At 46.8% G+C, this 18,104-nt stretch overlaps 1 protein-coding gene across 1 annotated transcript; it reads left to right on the top strand.

Moving 5' to 3' along the window:
- Positions 1-7,436: 7,436 nt before the first annotated feature.
- PDCL3 (phosducin like 3) lies at positions 7,437-15,558 on the top strand. The gene is made up of 6 exons (XM_040584733.1): positions 7,437-7,563; positions 8,964-9,093; positions 9,788-9,878; positions 10,530-10,673; positions 12,673-12,881; positions 15,130-15,558. The coding sequence occupies exons 1-6, from the start codon at positions 7,558-7,560 to the stop codon at positions 15,270-15,272; spliced, it is 723 nt and encodes a 240-aa protein (XP_040440667.1). The 5' UTR covers positions 7,437-7,557; the 3' UTR covers positions 15,273-15,558.
- Positions 15,559-18,104: the final 2,546 nt, after the last annotated feature.

The raw sequence follows: 18,104 nt of genomic DNA, 5'->3' as shown, positions 1-18,104 counted from the left end.
ACCTCTTTTTCTAACACCACCACTACCCAACCTCCCAAACCACAGTTCCTGGCAAGAGCTTTCCCCTTTTAAACTCCACAGCGGTAGCCATATAATTACTAGCTCTTGCATCATTTAATGCCGCCACAATAAAAAACCATCAAGGCCCTAACACAAGAGCAACTCAGTACACCCCCTGAGAGCATGAGAATTTGTCACTACTCCTTGTGGAGCCACTTAGCACCTGGTTAGCTGATCTCCTCTGGTAACAAGCCTAATATTTACTGTCTCAGAGAACTGCAGTATTGCTGGCTGGCAATTAATTTATTACAGCTGCAAAGGGGGCACACTTCACCTTCCTGTAGTCATCAAGAATTAAACCCACCGACCCATACTGCTGGTCTTTGTGCTGCTAGCAGTGGCCAAGCTGTTTTGTGACCATGCTGCAGAGCCTGGGAAAGCTCAGGACCTCTGACATTGGGTTCTCTCTCTTCTAGGACTTGTTCTCATCTGTCACATGGTGCAGTTTTTTTCTGAAGTCGTGCATAGCTGTGTTGCAAGCTATAATACGTCTTTTCCAGCTTCAAGGGTGTGGTGACAGCTGAATAATTTTTTTCTTCAATATACGAGTGCTGAAAAGTTGAGGTCTGGCCCAACAGGAACTTTTGCTGAGCAGTTGGGTTAGGAGATATGTCCCCTCTGTTGCTGTGAAGCAGAGGGGTGAGTCTTCAGATCACTATGCTATCTGGTTAATTTACAAATGGGTTGAACTGTTGGCTAGAAGAAAGAGTAAGATTGTTCTTGATCAGAGAAGTACTTGAAAAATTGACTTTTGATATGGACCGTTACTTTGACACAAACTCTGTCTTTAGGTGTAAGTAGAGGTAGGGCCACACAGGTCATTCTGTGCCTTTTAGCATACAGCAAATGGCAGGTGGAGGCATTTCTAGAAGCTACTTAAGCACTGGCAATGCCTTTCAGGGTCTGTTTGGTGTGGTGCAGAGAAGACTCACAAGAGCATCTTGCATCCAGGAGTGGTGTGATGACTGACACAAAGCTCTCCAGATTAGCCAAGAGTGCTATAAGCACCATGCTTAAAACTGCACAAAATTAGTACCTTGCTTGAGTCTACCATTAGTGCAAACCTTTATATTTTTGCTTGGTCCAAAGAACTAATCATTCCCTTGCTGTGGTCAAATGGAGGAAATAATTTGAGTTTCATGTGTTCATGTCTCATGTACTTCCTTTAAAGCTTTTTTTTTTTTTCCATTTACAGGTGTAAATACTTGGCACCAGGCTAGTTACATATAGCACCTTCACTATATGCACAAAGCTTAAGATCTACTCTCAGACATTTTTACTTCTCATTGCTACAGCATCCTCTACTTTTTCTCACTTTACTGGGTAAATTGCAGAAGAGTCAAGATCTCATCAAATTGCTCCAGGCAGCATAAAAAGTCTGTTCCAGCTGCCCACCACCCCAAAATCGTGGTTTCTGCTCAGTCAGGTATCCTGTCTCCCCATTTCTGTGTAAACACAGCTTGGAGTGAGACATTAACTCAGCTGCATACAGCTCTGACATCTGTCAGCACTGTAAAACCTGGCCAGGAGGCTCTGACACCCTCGTGCTTTGCAGGGGCAGACGAGCTAGCTGAAACTCAACAGGACAGGGCAATCTTTTTAAAATAAAAATTTTATCCTCCAGCTACGGTTCAGGAAGCTGGCCTAACCAGCACTTCTCTGTCTGAGATGCTATGAAATCTGTGAGATACTGCTGCAGGGGTGGACTGATGCTAATGCAGCTGCAGCAAATCACTGATTTCCAGTTCAACAGCAAGCCTAAGCACCCACTACAAACAGAAAAACCCTGGGTACTTTCCCTGGGGGGGGAGACTTTCAGTGACTTGGTCAGCAAAGGCCTGGGGACTGTTTGGATATGGAGACTTTTGTTTTTCTGCACTGATAGACAGAAGAAAGACAGTCACATCTACCAACAGCACAAACATTGCACCAGATTTTAAATACACTACCTACAGTTGCTATGACAAGATGGAGAGTATAGACGTTTAGTGTCGTGGTGGAGCAGTCTAAAGAGAGGTAGTTGTTCACTATGGCTTTACAAGCAGTAAGACTTTGAAATACAGGGTTACTAGCTTCTAAAGCAGAGTTAAACAACCTCTGAGGCACTGAACTGATTGCACTCTGTGATGGAGTTCATGTGAACAGCAGTGTGTGTCCTGGCTCTGCCTTCTCCACAACAGTTACCTGCAACGTGTTTTCGAAAGTAAACATGTACTTGACTTCTAAAAAAAAGTTATTTGGGTGGTATGGTAGACTTTTGACATTTTCTGTGTTCCTGCATCCCTGAAAGGGATGAAAAGAACAAAAGGAGGAGGACAGTCTGGCACTCTAAGAACTTTGTTACAATCTTTAAAAATGTATTACAACTAGCAGAAAAAATATTTGACAAAGAAGCAAACACATACAGGTTAGTGCTACTGAGTCCCATCATCCTTAAGTGCACACACCAGGGAAAGCACGTTTCACTGGTTACCACCTTGTTCCTGAGAAGGAGCAGCATCTCTAACAGTTTTCTTGGGAAGGAGCTGGGAAAGGATATTGGACATAACCCCCCTTGAGCAATGGTCACACGGGAGAAAAGCTTGTTCAGCTCATCATCATTTCTCACGGCCAGCTGGGTGTGCCTGGGCAGGATCCTGGCTTTCTTGCTTGCCTGTGCAGCGCGCCCTGCCAGCTCCAGGATCTCCACGCTCAGGTATGCCAGCACCGCAGCCAGGTAGGTGGCAGCACCAGGGCTGATCCTGTCAGAGTAGCTCCCTCTTTTAAGGAGCCTGGAGACACAACCCACAGGGAACTGCAGACCAGCCTTGTGTGATCTGGTTTTCTTTGCTGCAGCTCCAGGTTTGCTAGCCTCTGCGTGTTTCTCCCCATGTTCAGACATTGTGGCTGTGAGGAGATACAAAGGGTTGGAGATCTTTAGATTACCTGGGTGCTTGGGCTACAGCTAACTGGTAGCAAGAGGAGACTACAGTGAGGCAAGTTACACTTCCTGCTCTTCCACATCAAGGAGAAAGCTTGCTCTTTTCTTGAGGAAAAAGCACCACACACCACATTTCATTAATAGCAGAGCTAAGATTTTAACTGCCACGACCGTTTTACTGGCTACTTTTTAGGAGAGAGGCCTTGTTTTAAAGCCAGAGTACTTCGACAACTTGTCCAGAAAGGCTTACTGAAGTAGGTATGAAGAACTCAAAAGAAAAGACACTTTTTTGTGCTGCTTGGCATGTATTTGGGATTGACGCACAGTGGCTCTTCTTCAATAACATTTTCTTAATCACCACAACTGTTAACTTCAAAGCTAACTTGAGGTCAAGCCTGCCTCTTTTTCCAAGAGGAATCTGTATTTTAACTTCATCCATTATCAGGTTAGATCTTTCTTTCATTTTAAATCTAACAATTGAAAAATTCCTGCATCCCACAGCATCTTATACCTAGAATACTCCAAGAGGTTTTCATACAAAGTTCTAAGCTAATTCCCCAAGGGATATTCCCTGGCTGCTGTGAGAGTACTGGAGGTCTTCTGCACCAGGAAAAGGAAGAATTGACTTGGATGCCTCAATGCAGACTGAAGAACAGAAATTACCAACTATTTACTTAAGACTAAGGAAATTCAGTCCAGTTACTATACTCTTACAATTAGGAGTGGCAAAAGTACTTATTTAAATAATATTTCTAATCTATGGATAAACAGAAGAGTTAGCTTCCAGCACAGTTGTTTGCAATATACAAGAAAATCCATCACTGGATGTAAGGGGGTTGTGTAATTTCTATAGAGAGGCTTAAATAATTAAGAAAAATCAGAATAAGATTTGGGAGGGAGGAACAAAAAGATCCCACCCCATAATATAATCCAAGCAAACCAAGCCATAACTCCTTATTCTTATTATCAATGATTTTCAAATTCTGATTACCCACAGACATACTGTGCTACAAATGCAGCTACCTTACAAAGTAATACAAAGTCCATAATAACCTAAATCTTTCATTATGTCTTATAAATGAAAAATATATCCCATTACCTTCAAAATTTCTTATCTTGGCCTAGCCTGTGCTTTGCTATAGCCTGCTTGCAGAGGCAAGCAAGCTTCATAACGTCATTCTCCCTACCCCTGGGGCAGCACCTTTTTCTTAACATCTTTTTCTCCTCCTCAGTGGGTCACCTAAACAATTAATGAGTCATTATCACATGTGGTTCATCTTTCTTCTAACCCCTGAGTTGAGGGAAAAGGAAGAAATATATTATAGATGCCCAGAAGCAAATTCTTCAGGGTGGGGGGAGAAGCCAGGCTGTCTCCAAGGGCTGAGCCACAGCTGTATTTCAGTCTCGCTGTGACACGGAGAGCTCTTAGCCCCTCTGGCTGGAGTATTTCTGTCTGTGCAGCATGCGCAAAACCAGTCCCCTCTTTCCTGCTGAAGCTTGATTTTAAAAAAGGTACATAGGGGAAATGTGTTTTATAAAGCTGATGTATTTATAGTTGGGTGGGAGGAGGGAAGCTGTGTGTTGCTTTATGTGTGTGCTGGGCAGAGTTATGCTTCATTCACACTGTGTCTGAGCCCCACCAAGTGATGTGATGGGGCTGCTCCTAAGATCTGGGCTTCTGCCCCCTCTTCTGGTAACTCTCTGCCCTGGATGGGGCTCAGGGTTTACTATAGGAACAGAGAGGTTCTGGTGCCAAGGGTCCTTGGCTGGTTTTTCTCAGTCCACCTGAGCAAAAATCTCACCTAATGCAAATGAGTATTTTTGAGCACCTATTAGAAAACGAGTGCACAGTCTCTGCTCATGCTTCTTCTGTGTTTATTTTCTGGTGTTCAAAGGAGATTCCAACCAGCAACACACAAAAGCCATGTGTGTGAATGGTATTTCAGCCACAAAAGACGACTATTAAACCAGCAGGTCCTACTGAAAGCCCAGGCTCTGACAAAACATTTGTACAGCAAAACTGGCACTGATAGCTAGAACTTTGGTTCTGCATGCTGAGGACTAACTGCAGGTCAGAGCCAAAGGACTTTGGAGCACCTGCAGAGGACCGCAAAATTGTCATCCTGAAAACTGTAGCTCACATGCTGCGCTGCCAGAAGGCTTCATAACCCTTTACTTTCTGATTTAAAGTTCTCACATTGCCTGCATTTGTGGCTCCATCTATCACTCAGTCACTTTCCCCACAAGGATGAGCATCTAGTCCAAACTGGGTGAAGCTGAGTCTTCCTCAGCCTCAGGGTTCTGAAAGGCAGGTATGGGGCACCCTCTGCACATCCAAATACTCACCGTAAGGATGAGACCCTCTCAAAATGCAGCTCTTTTTAAATTAATTAATTAAATTAATTTGGTTTAATTCAGAGGCAGAAAAGGTGGCTGTGCCTTCTCTTCACTAAATTAAACTTAGGACGGGGTAAGTGCCACAGACACTTCAGGATACATGGGTGTCAATGGGATGTCTGTGATGTTTGAACATGTTATAACGGGGCTTCCCAATTTCCATTCCAGGCCCTTGATGGAGCAGAGGCACAGTTGTTTCTCCACATGCCCAGAACAGACTCTTAAGGCCTGCTGGCAGGTTGCGTGGGGGTGTTTTTCTGGGGATTTGGAAAAGGACTCCCCCTTTCCGGGTGAGCGTGCTGTCCGTCAGGCTGGAGCATAAAAAGAGGGGGAGGTGGGAGTGAGCCTCTTCTCCCTTCCTCTCTGCTGTGTGTCTTTGAGGAGAAAGTGCAAGGTCTGCTCAGTTCTTTGAAAGGGCAGAGGTGTCCGTTTTTAGGGAATGGGGTGTTGATCCCAAATGGACTGGGGTCACCACACTTGACCCACTCCTCAGTGTTTGCTGAGTGATGCTTTAATAGAGACCCCAAAACAAAATAAAAATAACTATCTAACACAAATTTCTTGTAATGCTAAGTGGCTATGACCTAATCCTAACTGAATCTGAAGTACTGATAATTATGTCTGACAAGAATAGATAATATAGGCTTCACTGTTTTTTATTTTATTTTTTAACAGAACAGGGAAAGAAAAATGAGGAGAGAAGCCAGTGGAGAAACAAAGCAGGGTATGAAATGCAGACAGATGAGGTTCAGTGAAGTGGAAAGGGAAGAGTTACATAAAAACCCCACAACTAAGGCAGAGGAGAGCCTCAAAACTCACCATCAGTATTTGGATGCACCTAGGGAAGTTTCCCCTATGGCTGACAATTTATTTGGGGTGTTTCTGTGGTTTACGGCAGCTCCAGCACGCTGGCTGGTGGGCGAGTGTGAGGAGCTGAGCCATGCCCAGCTCAGCATGCTGCCTGGTCGGGATCCCACCACCCCATGGCCATGCTGCTTCCCCTGGGCACCCTGCAGTGGCCCAGGGTCCGGCAAGGCCGGGGGGCAGAGGGACACAGCTCTGCTGCTGCGCTATGGACCCCCTCCAGCAGGGCTGACCCACGAACACGCACTTAGGAAAGGGGTGCTGGAAGGTGCTGAGGACTTTCTGTTTAACTTCAGAAACAAGAGTTTCAGAGTCTGTTACACGTTTTCCAAGCCGACAGCAAATTCCTGGTGTTGCTCCCCGCTGGTGTAGCTCGTTTCCCAGGGTATGTTTAGCAGGCTGCTTTTAGAGGACACTGTCCCTGGCCGTGCTGCTAAAACAACGACACAAGCAGAGGGCGAGGCAAGAGCAGAGCCGCACGGCAAACCCGGCGGGGCTCGGGCAGCCGGGGCACAGCCTGGGATGTGGAAAAGTCTCTTACAACGTAGTGCCGGCTGCGGGGCTGTGCCACCTGGAAGCCGGGCAGGAATTCCTCTGCCCTCCACGACTCCCATCCCGCGTCGCTTCCGAGCTGCCGTGGATTTGGGGGGGGGGGGGGGGGGGGGAGGTATGCGGAGAGGGTAGGTGCACCTCTCCAGATGAACCGGCACGGGGGCCACAGCTCGGCTGCGGTGGGCTGCGGGCGGCGGCGCAGCGCCTCGCTGGGGCGGGCTCAGGGCGCGCGGAGCCCCGGGCAGGGGCGGCCGCCTGCAGCCCCGGGGGGGCGGGTGTCACCGCGGCTGCTGGGGCACTGGCGGTGCCCGGCAGCGCCGCGCTGCTGCGTGAGAGACCCGCACCCTTCCGAGGGCAGCGGGGCAGGGGAGGCCGGGCGGGCGAGGAAGGAGAGCTCCCGGACCACGCCGGTGCGCCTGCCAGGGCTCCCTGTCCGGGAAACCACAGGGGCAGGGGCCAGACCCGTGCAGATGCAGCGGCAGCTACGGAGAACGGTGAAGAAAAGAGACGAACCCCCCAGCAAGAGCTGAAACCTGTGAGCTCACGTACCCGGATGGCCCCGGCTGCACTGTCCCCAAGCGCGACACCTCCCCCCGGGGCCACGCTGCCGGGACCGGCCTTATTAGGCCGTACGGGAAGGAGCGGCAGCGGCGCTGCCCCGCCCCGCCGGGGAGCACCGCCTCCTCCGGCCGCGCCGCGCACGCCGGGACCGGCCCTGCCCTGCCCAGCGCCGCCGCCGATCGGGCCCCGGCCCCGCCGGCAGGATGCAGGTGAGCGGCGGGGCCCAGCGCCCCCGGTCCGTGTGCGGCGGTGCGGCAGGGCGAGCCCGCCCGGGGGAGAGCTGGGGCCGGGCACGGCGCCGGGGCCGCCGGCGGGGAGAGCTGGGGCCGGGCGGGCCCCGCCGCAGCCGTGGGCCGCGCTCACCGGCGGGGCCGGGGCGGGGGAGCCCGGTGGCAGCCCCCTGCCTGGGGCGGGGTGCCCGCCGTGTGGCGGTCCTGCCGAGGAGCTCCGCGGCTTGGCTTTGTGGCGCTTTGTTGCTTATGTTTTCAAATACGGTGTTGATTTCACTACTGTAGGAAGCACATGGGCGGGTGGGTGTTACGGGCACTTCGTCAGTGTGTTGATAAGTAACAGCAGGTGCTGTGAAGTGCTGTGTTGAGGGAAAAACGACCACAAAGACGATTAAAAAACAAACAAACAACCAACCTGGTGTGCAATTGATAGCACTACTTTTTTCTCGTCCTTACTACACCACACCACACCACCCCCCACCCGGTAGTGCAGAAGCACAGCGATTTGGTCTAGAGGAGATACGGTCTTGCACGGACCCTAGTGTAAGCTATATATAAACTATAGCAGAACAGTAGGTGGTGTGTCCAGTTTTCAAAGTTAACGTAGGCCAAGACAGCAAGGAACCAAAATCGGCCCGTGAGTGCTTACTGCTGAGCTTTCATCTATTTCATGCAATTAAATAAAAATAGAATTACTGTCTAACTTGGCAAAAGTTAGAGCTTCTCAACAATACCTGGGCGCCTGCTGGCCTTGTTTCACAGGAATATTGCGACTATTTCATGGTAAAGTCTCTTAAACTTTCAGGAAGTGCCTAGGCACAGGTTTGGGTTTGATTCCCTAGCAGTGGGCTTGTCAGGCAGGGACGGTGCCTGCTTCTCTCTAAGCACTTACACAGCTACGCTGATTTTAATCTACCGAGCAGACTTCCCATATATCCAGAGTCAGGTCTGCAAGGCTGCCAGTGTGTCCTCTCACCGGCACTTCCCGATGCGCTGATTGCTGGTCTGGTGGCCTGTTGTTCTGCTGAGGCTCTGTACGTGAGTGTGAGCGCTGTGGCCAGCGTGCTTCCCTGTCACCCAGCTGATTTCCTCCCCTTCCATCTCACCTTGTGAGAGCTGCAATGATGGTTACAATGCTTCAGACTTCTGTACACTACCAAGACCTCCTTCCTGTATGTGTGGTGAGTGGGTAAAATAAAGTCACTCTTCAGGGTTCTGGTTGAGCTGCAAAGAAGCATCAGGAGAATGCACGCTGTGACTTTCTGCTGCCATCTGGACAGTTAGGAGTCTAGCAAGTGTGTCTGGAAAAACTTGCCTGCGTTAAATTCTGGAAGTGGCAGTGTTCACCTTGAATGCATCATCCATTTCTTCTGTTCTAGGACCCGAATAAAGACACGGAGTGGAATGACATCCTGCGCAAGAAAGGTATCCTTCCTCCAAAGGAAAACCTGGAGGAACAGGAGCGTGCAAAGGAAGAGGAACAACTTGCCATCCTCCAGAAGTCTCTTGGTGAGTGACCAGCCAACTTGGACAGCAGCAGGCAGGAGAAGTCTTGGAGTGGCTCCTGGGGATGCTTGTCCAAAGAAATGGCAAGCAGTAACATTTATAGGCCTGCAAGGCAATGTGTCCTTTTCCAAGTTTGTAAGGGATACCAAAGCTGCTTCTCATATAGGGTGGTCATCTGTTAACAATATCAACAAAATGTGCTCCTGGACACATGGATTCTTCCAGCACAAGAAGAGCTTTGCTCTTGATGTCAGCTCTGAATTTTTATAGAAGGAAATGTTTGAAAACTGAAGAAAGAACAGTACGACGGGAGTTTGCTGCGTGTATGTGCAAGTAAAAGTATCCCATGACATTCATTACCTGTTGTATGCTTCCTCCGTTCTTCAGGCATCCTTGCTGTGTTGCGTGTGTGTTAAGTATGTCTTTGCTGCAACTACCAAACTTGAAAGCTAGTGCAGGTACTCATGTGCTAGTCTAGACAGCCTTTGGCTCAGGGATTGTCTTTCCATCTATGTCTAAGTGCATAATATTTTCTAAAATTTTCTAAAAATCCAGTAGCAATAATACCTTAAAGAAAGCACCTTATTTCCCACAGTTAATCTGTCCTTAAAATCAATCAATTATTGGACTGATAAAAGCCGATGAGTTTTAATCCTGGAGTAAGGTTTTTGCTGATTTGGTGTTTCTTCTATTCCAGTGAAAACTTACGAGGACATGACTCTGGAAGAGCTGGAAGAGAATGAAGATGAATTTAATGAGGAGGATGAGAAAGCTATTGAAATGTACAGGTCAGAGCAGCATGAAGAATTCTGCTTTAATGAAAACTGGAGTTTTCTTCTTAGATACTGTTAGATATTGTTGAAGAGAGGGAGGATGTTGTTAGGCCTAATAGAAAAAGTGGGTTGTGTTTCTAGTCTCTTGTAGAGCTTCTAAGTGTCTTCAGTAGGATAACTGCATTTAAATTCAGTGTCCTTTATCAACAACCTAGTTTTGCAGAGGTAATGTGCACCTGCTGAGTGCATGGCTGGGGATTCTGAGCGCTTTGAAAATTGCCTCCGAGATTTCTCAGTTTTTGCATGAATGAGATTAAGGTGCTGCAGATTTACATCATTACAGTGTTGGTTTTCTAGTCCCTTAACCATCTCTCGTGTTTTTTTGCCATTTAGTTTTGTAGTGTGGTATCTGAAGAAGAAATGGCTGCTGAGGCTAGAAATGAGGAAAAAGAAGTCGTCATGAAACGTAGCTGTACTGCTTGCATGTTGGCAGTTTTAACTTGTAATAAGCATCTCTTGACTACGTCAGGGTGCTTTTGTTGCTCTGGGGTTTGAAGAAGTTTATAATGTGCCTCTGAATTCTGGGTTTCAGCCAGGTCCTTTAACTGTTGTTCTGTCAAAAATGCATCTATTCACAAGGTCTTTTTCTTCTTCCTTGCTGTTCAGGCAACAAAGATTAGCAGAAATGAAAGCAGCTCAAATGAAGAATAAATTTGGGGAAGTTTTGGAGATTTCAGGAAAAGATTATGTTCAAGAGGTTACAAAAGCTGGAAAAGGAATATGGGTAGTCCTGCACCTCTACAAACAAGGGTAAGAATTTGTTTTTAACCTTTAAACCTTGCGCTGTCAATAGCTGAAAATACTCTAGACAAATGTGTAGTTATTGTGGAAACTAAGGAACTGATTCTGGACTTCTAAGAAACAAAAACTTAAATTAGTAATTTCATCACTGTTGACTCCAGACTGCTGAACTTAGCTCTAAAATCATGTTACCATGAAGTGGCTTTCTTATAAATCTATACAGCACGGTGTGACTGGTACCGTACAGCTGCCACAGAGGTAGCTGCTGCCACTGGAATATCGAAGCTTTGGAAATTATTCTGGTTAAAGTGTGCGCTATTGTGCATTTTAAGGATCACTGTGTGTCTTTAGCCTGGTTCCTAAAGGCATAAAAATGGAGTGAACAAGGTTTCCAGTCTTGTCAGTGTGATGGAAAAATGTGTCAGAAAGGTCAGATAATCACAGAACAGTTTGGGTTGGAAGGGACCTTAAAAATAATAAAGCCCTTGGTTATGGACAGGGGCACCTTCCACCAGACCAGGTTGCTCAGAGCCCCATCCAGCCTGGCCTTGGATACCTCCAGGGATGGGACATCACAGCTCCTCTGGGAAACCTGTGCCAGTGCCTCACCACCCTCAGAGTGTAGAATTTCTTCCTTTATAGCTCATCTAAATCTACCCTCTTTCAGCTTAAAGCCATTCCCCAATGCCCTAGCACTGCCTGCCCTTGTAAAATGTCCCCCTCCAGCTTTCCTGCAGGCCCCCTCTGGGTACTGGAAGGCTGCTGTAAGGTCTCCCTGGAGCTTTGTCTTCTTCAGGCTGAGCAACCCCAACTCTCTCAGCCTGTCTTGATAGGGGAGGTGCTCCAGCCTTCTAACTGTCTTCATGGCTCTCCTCTGGACTCTGTCCAACAGGTCCTGGTCCTTCTTACATTGGGGGCCCCAGAGCTGGATGCAGCACTGCAGGGGGGTCTCACCAGATCAGAGCAGAGAGGCAGAATCACCCCCCCCGGCCTGCTGGCCGAGCAGCTTTTGTTGCAACCCTGAATACAGTTGGCTTTCTGGGCTGCAAGCACATGTTGCTGGGCCATGTTGAGTTTCTCATCCACCAACACCCCTAAGTTTTTTTCCTCATGGCTGCTCTCAATCCACTCTCTGCCCAGCTGTGTTTGCTTGGGATTGTCCCGACCCATGTGCAGGACCTTGCGCTTGGCCTCGTTGAACTTCATGAGGTTCACACGGGCCCACCTCTCAAGCCTGTCAGTGTCCCTCTGGATGGCATCCCTTTCCTCCAGCGTATCAACTGCAGCACACTGCTTGGTGTTGTAGGTAAATTGCTGAGGGTGCCCTCAGTTCCAGTGTTCATGTTAGTGACAAAGATGTTGAACAGTGTGGATCCCAGAAGAATACTGCTTGTCACTGGTCTCCACTTGGATGTCGAGCTATTGACTGTAACTCTTTGAGTGTGACCATCCAGCCAATTCCTTATCTATCAAGAAGTCCATCTGTCAAATCCATGTCTCCAATTTGGAGACAAGGATGTCATGTGGGACAGTGTCAAATGCTTTGCACAAGTCCAGAGAGATGACATCAGTTGCTCATAAGTTGCTGGAATTCTCTGGAAAGGGTTAGAAATACTTGATTTTTGTTCCCTGTCTCTAATTGCCTCACAGGTGTTCATCATCATTTGCATGCATACTTTCTTCCAGGAGCTGCTTTTCCTCCTGCTTTGCCCATGCTCCTACAATTTCTAAATATCATGTCTTTGTAAACCAATTTTTCTGCATGATAGAGGGGAAGGTTGTATTGCTAATATCTTAAAACAAACTCACCATGCACCAAAACCTCCAGTGATGCTGATTTCCTTTGAATGCTGGAATACTGGACAACAACAGTATTCAGAAGTTGCTTCTGGTACATTTGTCTTTCCATAAATGCTACTTGTCAAGCTGGTATTTCTGACCTTTCTTCTGGAGCGGATTACTGTCTGATTTGTCTTTTTTTCCTTATGTGTATTCCTGTTCTTCACAGAATTCCACTCTGTGCCTTAATAAATCAACATATGAGTGGGCTTGCAAGAAAGTTCAGAGATGTGAAATTCATCAAAGCTATCTCTACCACCTGCATTGCCAACTATCCTGATAAGAACCTGCCTACGATATTCATCTACCTGGAGGGAGACATCAAAGCTCAGTTCATTGGGCCTCTGGTGTTTGGTGGCATGAACCTGACAAGGGATGGTTAGTGTCTGCGTCTCCAGTTTTCCAAAGGAAAAGCAAAACTGCTTTGCTGGGAATGAGAGAAGTGAGGCTTAGGAGAAGGGAGGTACTAAAAATCATATTGGGGTTGAGGTTTGGGTTTTTTTGGTTGTATTTTTCTTTTTTTTTTTTTTTTTCTTATCCTTATGGTTCATCAGCCTGTGATTAAGGCTATCGTGTGAAAGTGGCGAGTGGCTGAGTAGGACAACGTATAGAGATTTATCTAATGTGTGTGCAAGTATTTACACCTTGTGTCAGGTGAAACAAACTTTCCTGAATGTATTAAAGGGTAAATAGTACCCATGTACATTCTTTGGGGCTCTTGTACCTGCATGACTGACTTTCCCCCCGGTTACTTAATAGCTGGTGCTTGCCTGTTGCACTGTAGGGCTTCTTGTTTCATTTTCAAGCCGATAGCCTGTATTTGTCTGGTTTGCCTTCCTGACACACAGGCTCTGCTCCTCATGAACCTTTAAAGAGAACCCGTCCACTTGTCCAAATGGAGCTGCTAGCCCCAAACTGGGCTGCTTCCTTTCCCTCTTGCCATCTCCTGGAGATGCCAGCACATTAAGTTTCTGTCTCGGGGGTTCAGAGGGCACAGGGCTCCATGGGGAGAGGCTGTTACCTTTTCTGGAGGTTGTGGTTTTCCCTAGACCTATTTCTCCTTGCCCATCTCAGCAGCCTGGAGGCAGCCTTGTCAGCATGACATGCTTTAGGAGATGAGTGGTGATGCAGGTCTTGGAGAGCACTGTGGCTCTTCATTTTGGAGATAGTTGATCAGGGACTGTATCCTACAGCAGTGCCTGAAGACAGAGGTCAGGAGTGGAAAAGGCTCTTCTTGGAAAGCAAATGCAACTCAGATGTAACCTAGTGGATTTTACTTTGGTTAAAAGAATAACCATCAGGTTTCTGAGTAGGCATATTGGCCTAGATGCATTTCAAGCTTTTTCAAGATTTAAGGGAGGGCACCTTTACCTGAACTGAAACACATTTAAACAGCATTTCAAGGTCCCTACTGAATGATGTCACTGCCTACACTGGGATAGGCTGCAAAGAATTTTTTTGTGGTTTTGTTGGTTTTTTTTTTTTACTAAAACCCTGAAGTTTATAGGATATCTTGAGCATGTGCTGTTGAAAACTCCCCTGCCTTGAACTGTCAGAAGGGGAAAAGCTCACCAATGAGACTGCTGATTTGAGAACAGCTAACTACAGCAGATGCCTAATTATGCACTGAAGTGAGCAGTGGTAGCAGAACCCACAGTGAGCTTTCTCCCATTTTTACTGTATAAGTAACTGATTTTTGGGCAGGTCCAAAGGTGACTGAGCCAGCTTAATTCAGTCATCACAGAAAGCTGGGCACTGAAATTCCACGCTTTCTTTTATTTCTTCCTTCCTTCTTCCCTAAGATTAAAGAAAGCGTGAAGTTGTATTCATTACTCTGTGATGTCTGAAGGAAATAAGATTTAATGATAGGGTTGCCAGCAGGACTAGGAGAAAGGTTTCAACTGAATGTGTTCCACTTCTGGGAAGTAATCCAATTTGGGCTTATATAGCAATAGGCCTACTGCTGATGGTGGAGTCTCTCTTACTGTCTTGCTAAGGAACTAATAGTGTAGTGGAAAAGGGGTGAATTGTGTTTACAGAGTACATCCCTGAAAAATACCTATAATTCAGATGTGTAAATGGAATTGCTGCATTTTTTTTTGCCACTCAACAAGTCTAATCCCTGCCTTTCCTGGCTGTGATGAACTCTGTATATGACAGAAACAGCTGTAGTACATGAGCAGTATTCCTGCACTGGGAACAGATGTGCAAACCTGTCTTCTGCCCTTACATGGCTAGAAGGAGGTAGAATTCATTTTCACCAGGAGAGTTGGCATCTAAAGGTGCTGCTCTCTATCCGTTGCCTCTTTGGCATTGGTTGTAAAGGGAGTAGGAGGGCACTGGGGATGCCACAGGTGGGCTGCAGAGCAGTACCCCAACCTCTGAGCTCTGCGCTGAAACCTGTGCCGGCAGTAGTGACCATGAAGGGAGGGCTCAGCTGGAGCTGGGTGTGGGAGACAAGGCAGCAGCTGGGACCTGGGTGTGGAAGAGGAGGGGGAGGAATAGAGCAAGGCCCTGGTGGTGGTGGTGGTGGCAGGGTGGTAAGAGAAGTGGGCTGGGAAAGCAAGGTGGGCTTTTTCCAGTTTGCTCCCCTGCATTCATGGCTCTCTTGTTTTGTGCTGCACAGAATTGGAGTGGAAGATTTCAGAGTCGGGTGCCATCAAGACAGACCTGGAGGAGAACCCCAGGAAGCAGATCCAGGACCAGCTCATGTCCTCAATCAGGGCAAGTGTCCCAGCCAGGGGGGAGAGTGACTCAGAGGATGACTAACTCCTGCGATGGCATCAAGACTGACACAGTATGCTTGCAGCCAGTGTTCCCACTTAGAGCCCCGGAGACACTCATCAAGGTCATGCTGAGCCCCAGAAGGGTAGTATTTCAAGACAGCTGTTTATCTAGAAACTTTGAGAAACTAAAAGTTTCTTTAAAAAAACCAAAAAACAACAAAACCAACCATAACTTATTGCAGCTTCACTTAAGATCCTGAAAGACATTTTATATTCTGAAGCCTGAGTAAATCTTACTCAAAGTTTTAAAATACAGACATCAGTAGAAACAGAGGTCTCCTGTTATTATTTTCTTAAATTGCTGACTTCTTTACAAAATCTGAAATATGAAGTGGCCTTAAGTGCACTGTTTTTGACAAGCTTGTGTAAATCAAATCTAAATAGCTGGTCTTAAACAATTGGTTATAGCACTTGGTTGTGCCTTCTCTTAGCCTGTTGTGTGTAGATGTCTGACAGCCTGGATGTGTGGAGATGACCTGTGATGTGGGTGCTGCTGAAGGTGATGTGTGGTCCTTTGCAGAAGTGTGCTGGCAGGGGGGCCAGCACGAGGCCGTGAGCTGGGACCTCGGGCATCTTGAGAGAGGCCCTGGTGACAGCCAGCGTCTCCTGGGACCCACTGAATCCAGAACCCCCTTTCATTTAGCAGCAATGCCATGCCTTTTACGGGGGCTGAGCTTAGTGCACCATTTTATCTGCTAATTGGGAAAGAAAATTAAAGACAGTGGTGCTAGAGTGTGAAACTGCTGACTTCTTCCACAAAAATCAGAAGTTTGCATTACTACAGCAGTGCCATTGCCAAAAGGGAGGGAAAATGGTATTTCAGGACCTGATGCCTTTCTATATTAAAGCCTTCTGTCTTCTAGGTACAGAATAGTATAATAATAGAGACCTTAGAAGAGATTGAACTGAAATACTACCTTAATTATAGATCTGCTGACTCTCAGAGCTGCTTGCTTATTTTGGGTTAGATTTAATGTCCACCTACACTTTCAAATTGTCTACGCTTGGGCTAACAAGCTCCAAGAGCTTTTGCTAACGAGGCTGCCCCAAGGGCATTTTGTTATATTGCTGATGGCTTCTGTGGGTGGCTGGTACAGGATGCAACACTCAATAAGCAGCAATTTTTTCTTTAGTTTTCTATCAGTTCATAGTGATTTTTAACCTTGTTTCCTGCACTCTGTCTCCTCAGTCAAATCAGTGTGTAGTTCAAACAACAAATAACTTCCTTAAACTTCAGGTGAAGTTTAAGTTCTCCTTCAAGTTCTCTTGATGGAGAGCTTCCTGTTTGAGATTTGAATGGTGATCTGGGTGTCACTTGTCTCCTTTCTTATCTCTTAGCGTATTTTTGGTTGTTTTTGTTGTTTTGTTGTTTAATTTTGCAAAATAGCGAAGACACTAGCATTGTGCAAGTGAACCAAATGCAGCAGAATGCAAGCTGGCAAGTTCTTAGTACTGTTGTTATATATAGCATCACACTTCTCATGACAGTGGACTATCCAACATGCTATCAGATCTGATGCCTTTCTGTACTTACCAACAACTTCTTACCATCTAGGAAGAGGACAATTCTTTCTTTCCATAGAAGTCTGCACTGTTATTTTGCTTGTCTTTTGCTTGTCCTCATTTATCTGTGCTCTTTGGAGTGACCTCTGAGCACATAGACTCTGTTCCTTTTGGAGGAAACTATGTAGAACAGCCCCAAAGGGAAAGTTGGTCCAAAGAGTGAGGGTAAAGCTAACCTGAAATAAGACCCTCTGAAATGTGTGTACAGCGGATGTCACATCCTCAGCCTGTCCTTCCAGATCTGCAGTTGAGCTGTCTGGATTGCTGATGCAGACACAGCTGCCATACTCTTCTCAACTTGTTTTTCATTTAGTTTATCAAACCTTCTAGGAAGGAGAGGTGGAATCTGTAATCCATCTTCAATTTGAAATCTAATTTAAAAACTAGGCAATGCTTTGGATACTTTCTTATTTTGTTATTCCCTTTTATTGTCTCCCATGTTGGTGGCTCTGTGGAGGCAGAGTAGTAATGTTGCAGCTGCCCTTTCGCTGTCGTCTTGACCGTTGATGATTCATGGAGCATAGCAAGAGAGGAACTTGAAGCAGGATGACCACTTTATTTGGATAGGGTGGCTGAGGGCTCTGTCCTGCAGGGTCTGGGAAACATCTAGGGGTGAAGACTCCTCAAATTGTCCCAGCACTTGGCTGCATCCAGGGTATCCCTCTGTTCTTTGTATTCTGCACAGGCAGCAGGACCTTGAGCCAGAATAACTACAGGCAAGGAGTCTGTGGTCCAGAGCTTGATCCAAGGCTCATTGTTCCATGAGGAGAACTGGTGTTTGAAAGACAGACGGACATCCCTAGGATACTAACCATAGACCTGCTGGAGCAAGCCAACAGAGAAAGCTGAAGGACAGAGTGCATCTTGTGACTGAACCATACCAGTTTGCAAAAACTTTGGCCAGTGGCTCCCAGCACAGAGTATGTGGCTTGAACCACCTTCTGGCAGGGGGATGTTCAAGCCCTCTACTCCAGAAACTCTGCAAGTTCCTAAAAAGTGTCCTGCTTGCTCCTATCCACACTTGCACAGCGATTCTTGTTCCCTAATCTGCAAAGTAAGCCATCCTAGATGGGATGGTGTCCCCTCACCAGAAGGGCTCATGCCTGGTGAATGAGGCACTGCTTGGTGCTGGTCTGAGCCCCTCAGGCAGAAGGCAGAAGAATTGAACTGAACTGCTGATGCCCTTGGTGTGTGGTGTGATAAACCCATGGATAAATAAAAGGGCGGGGGTGACTTTGGGTTGTTTCCACCA

Source organism: Falco naumanni, chromosome 2 (genome assembly GCF_017639655.2).
Source record: "Falco naumanni isolate bFalNau1 chromosome 2, bFalNau1.pat, whole genome shotgun sequence".
Classification (NCBI taxonomy): Eukaryota; Metazoa; Chordata; class Aves; order Falconiformes; family Falconidae; genus Falco; species Falco naumanni.
Note: the sequence above shows the minus strand (reverse complement) of the source record. Positions and strands in the feature narration are given on the sequence as shown.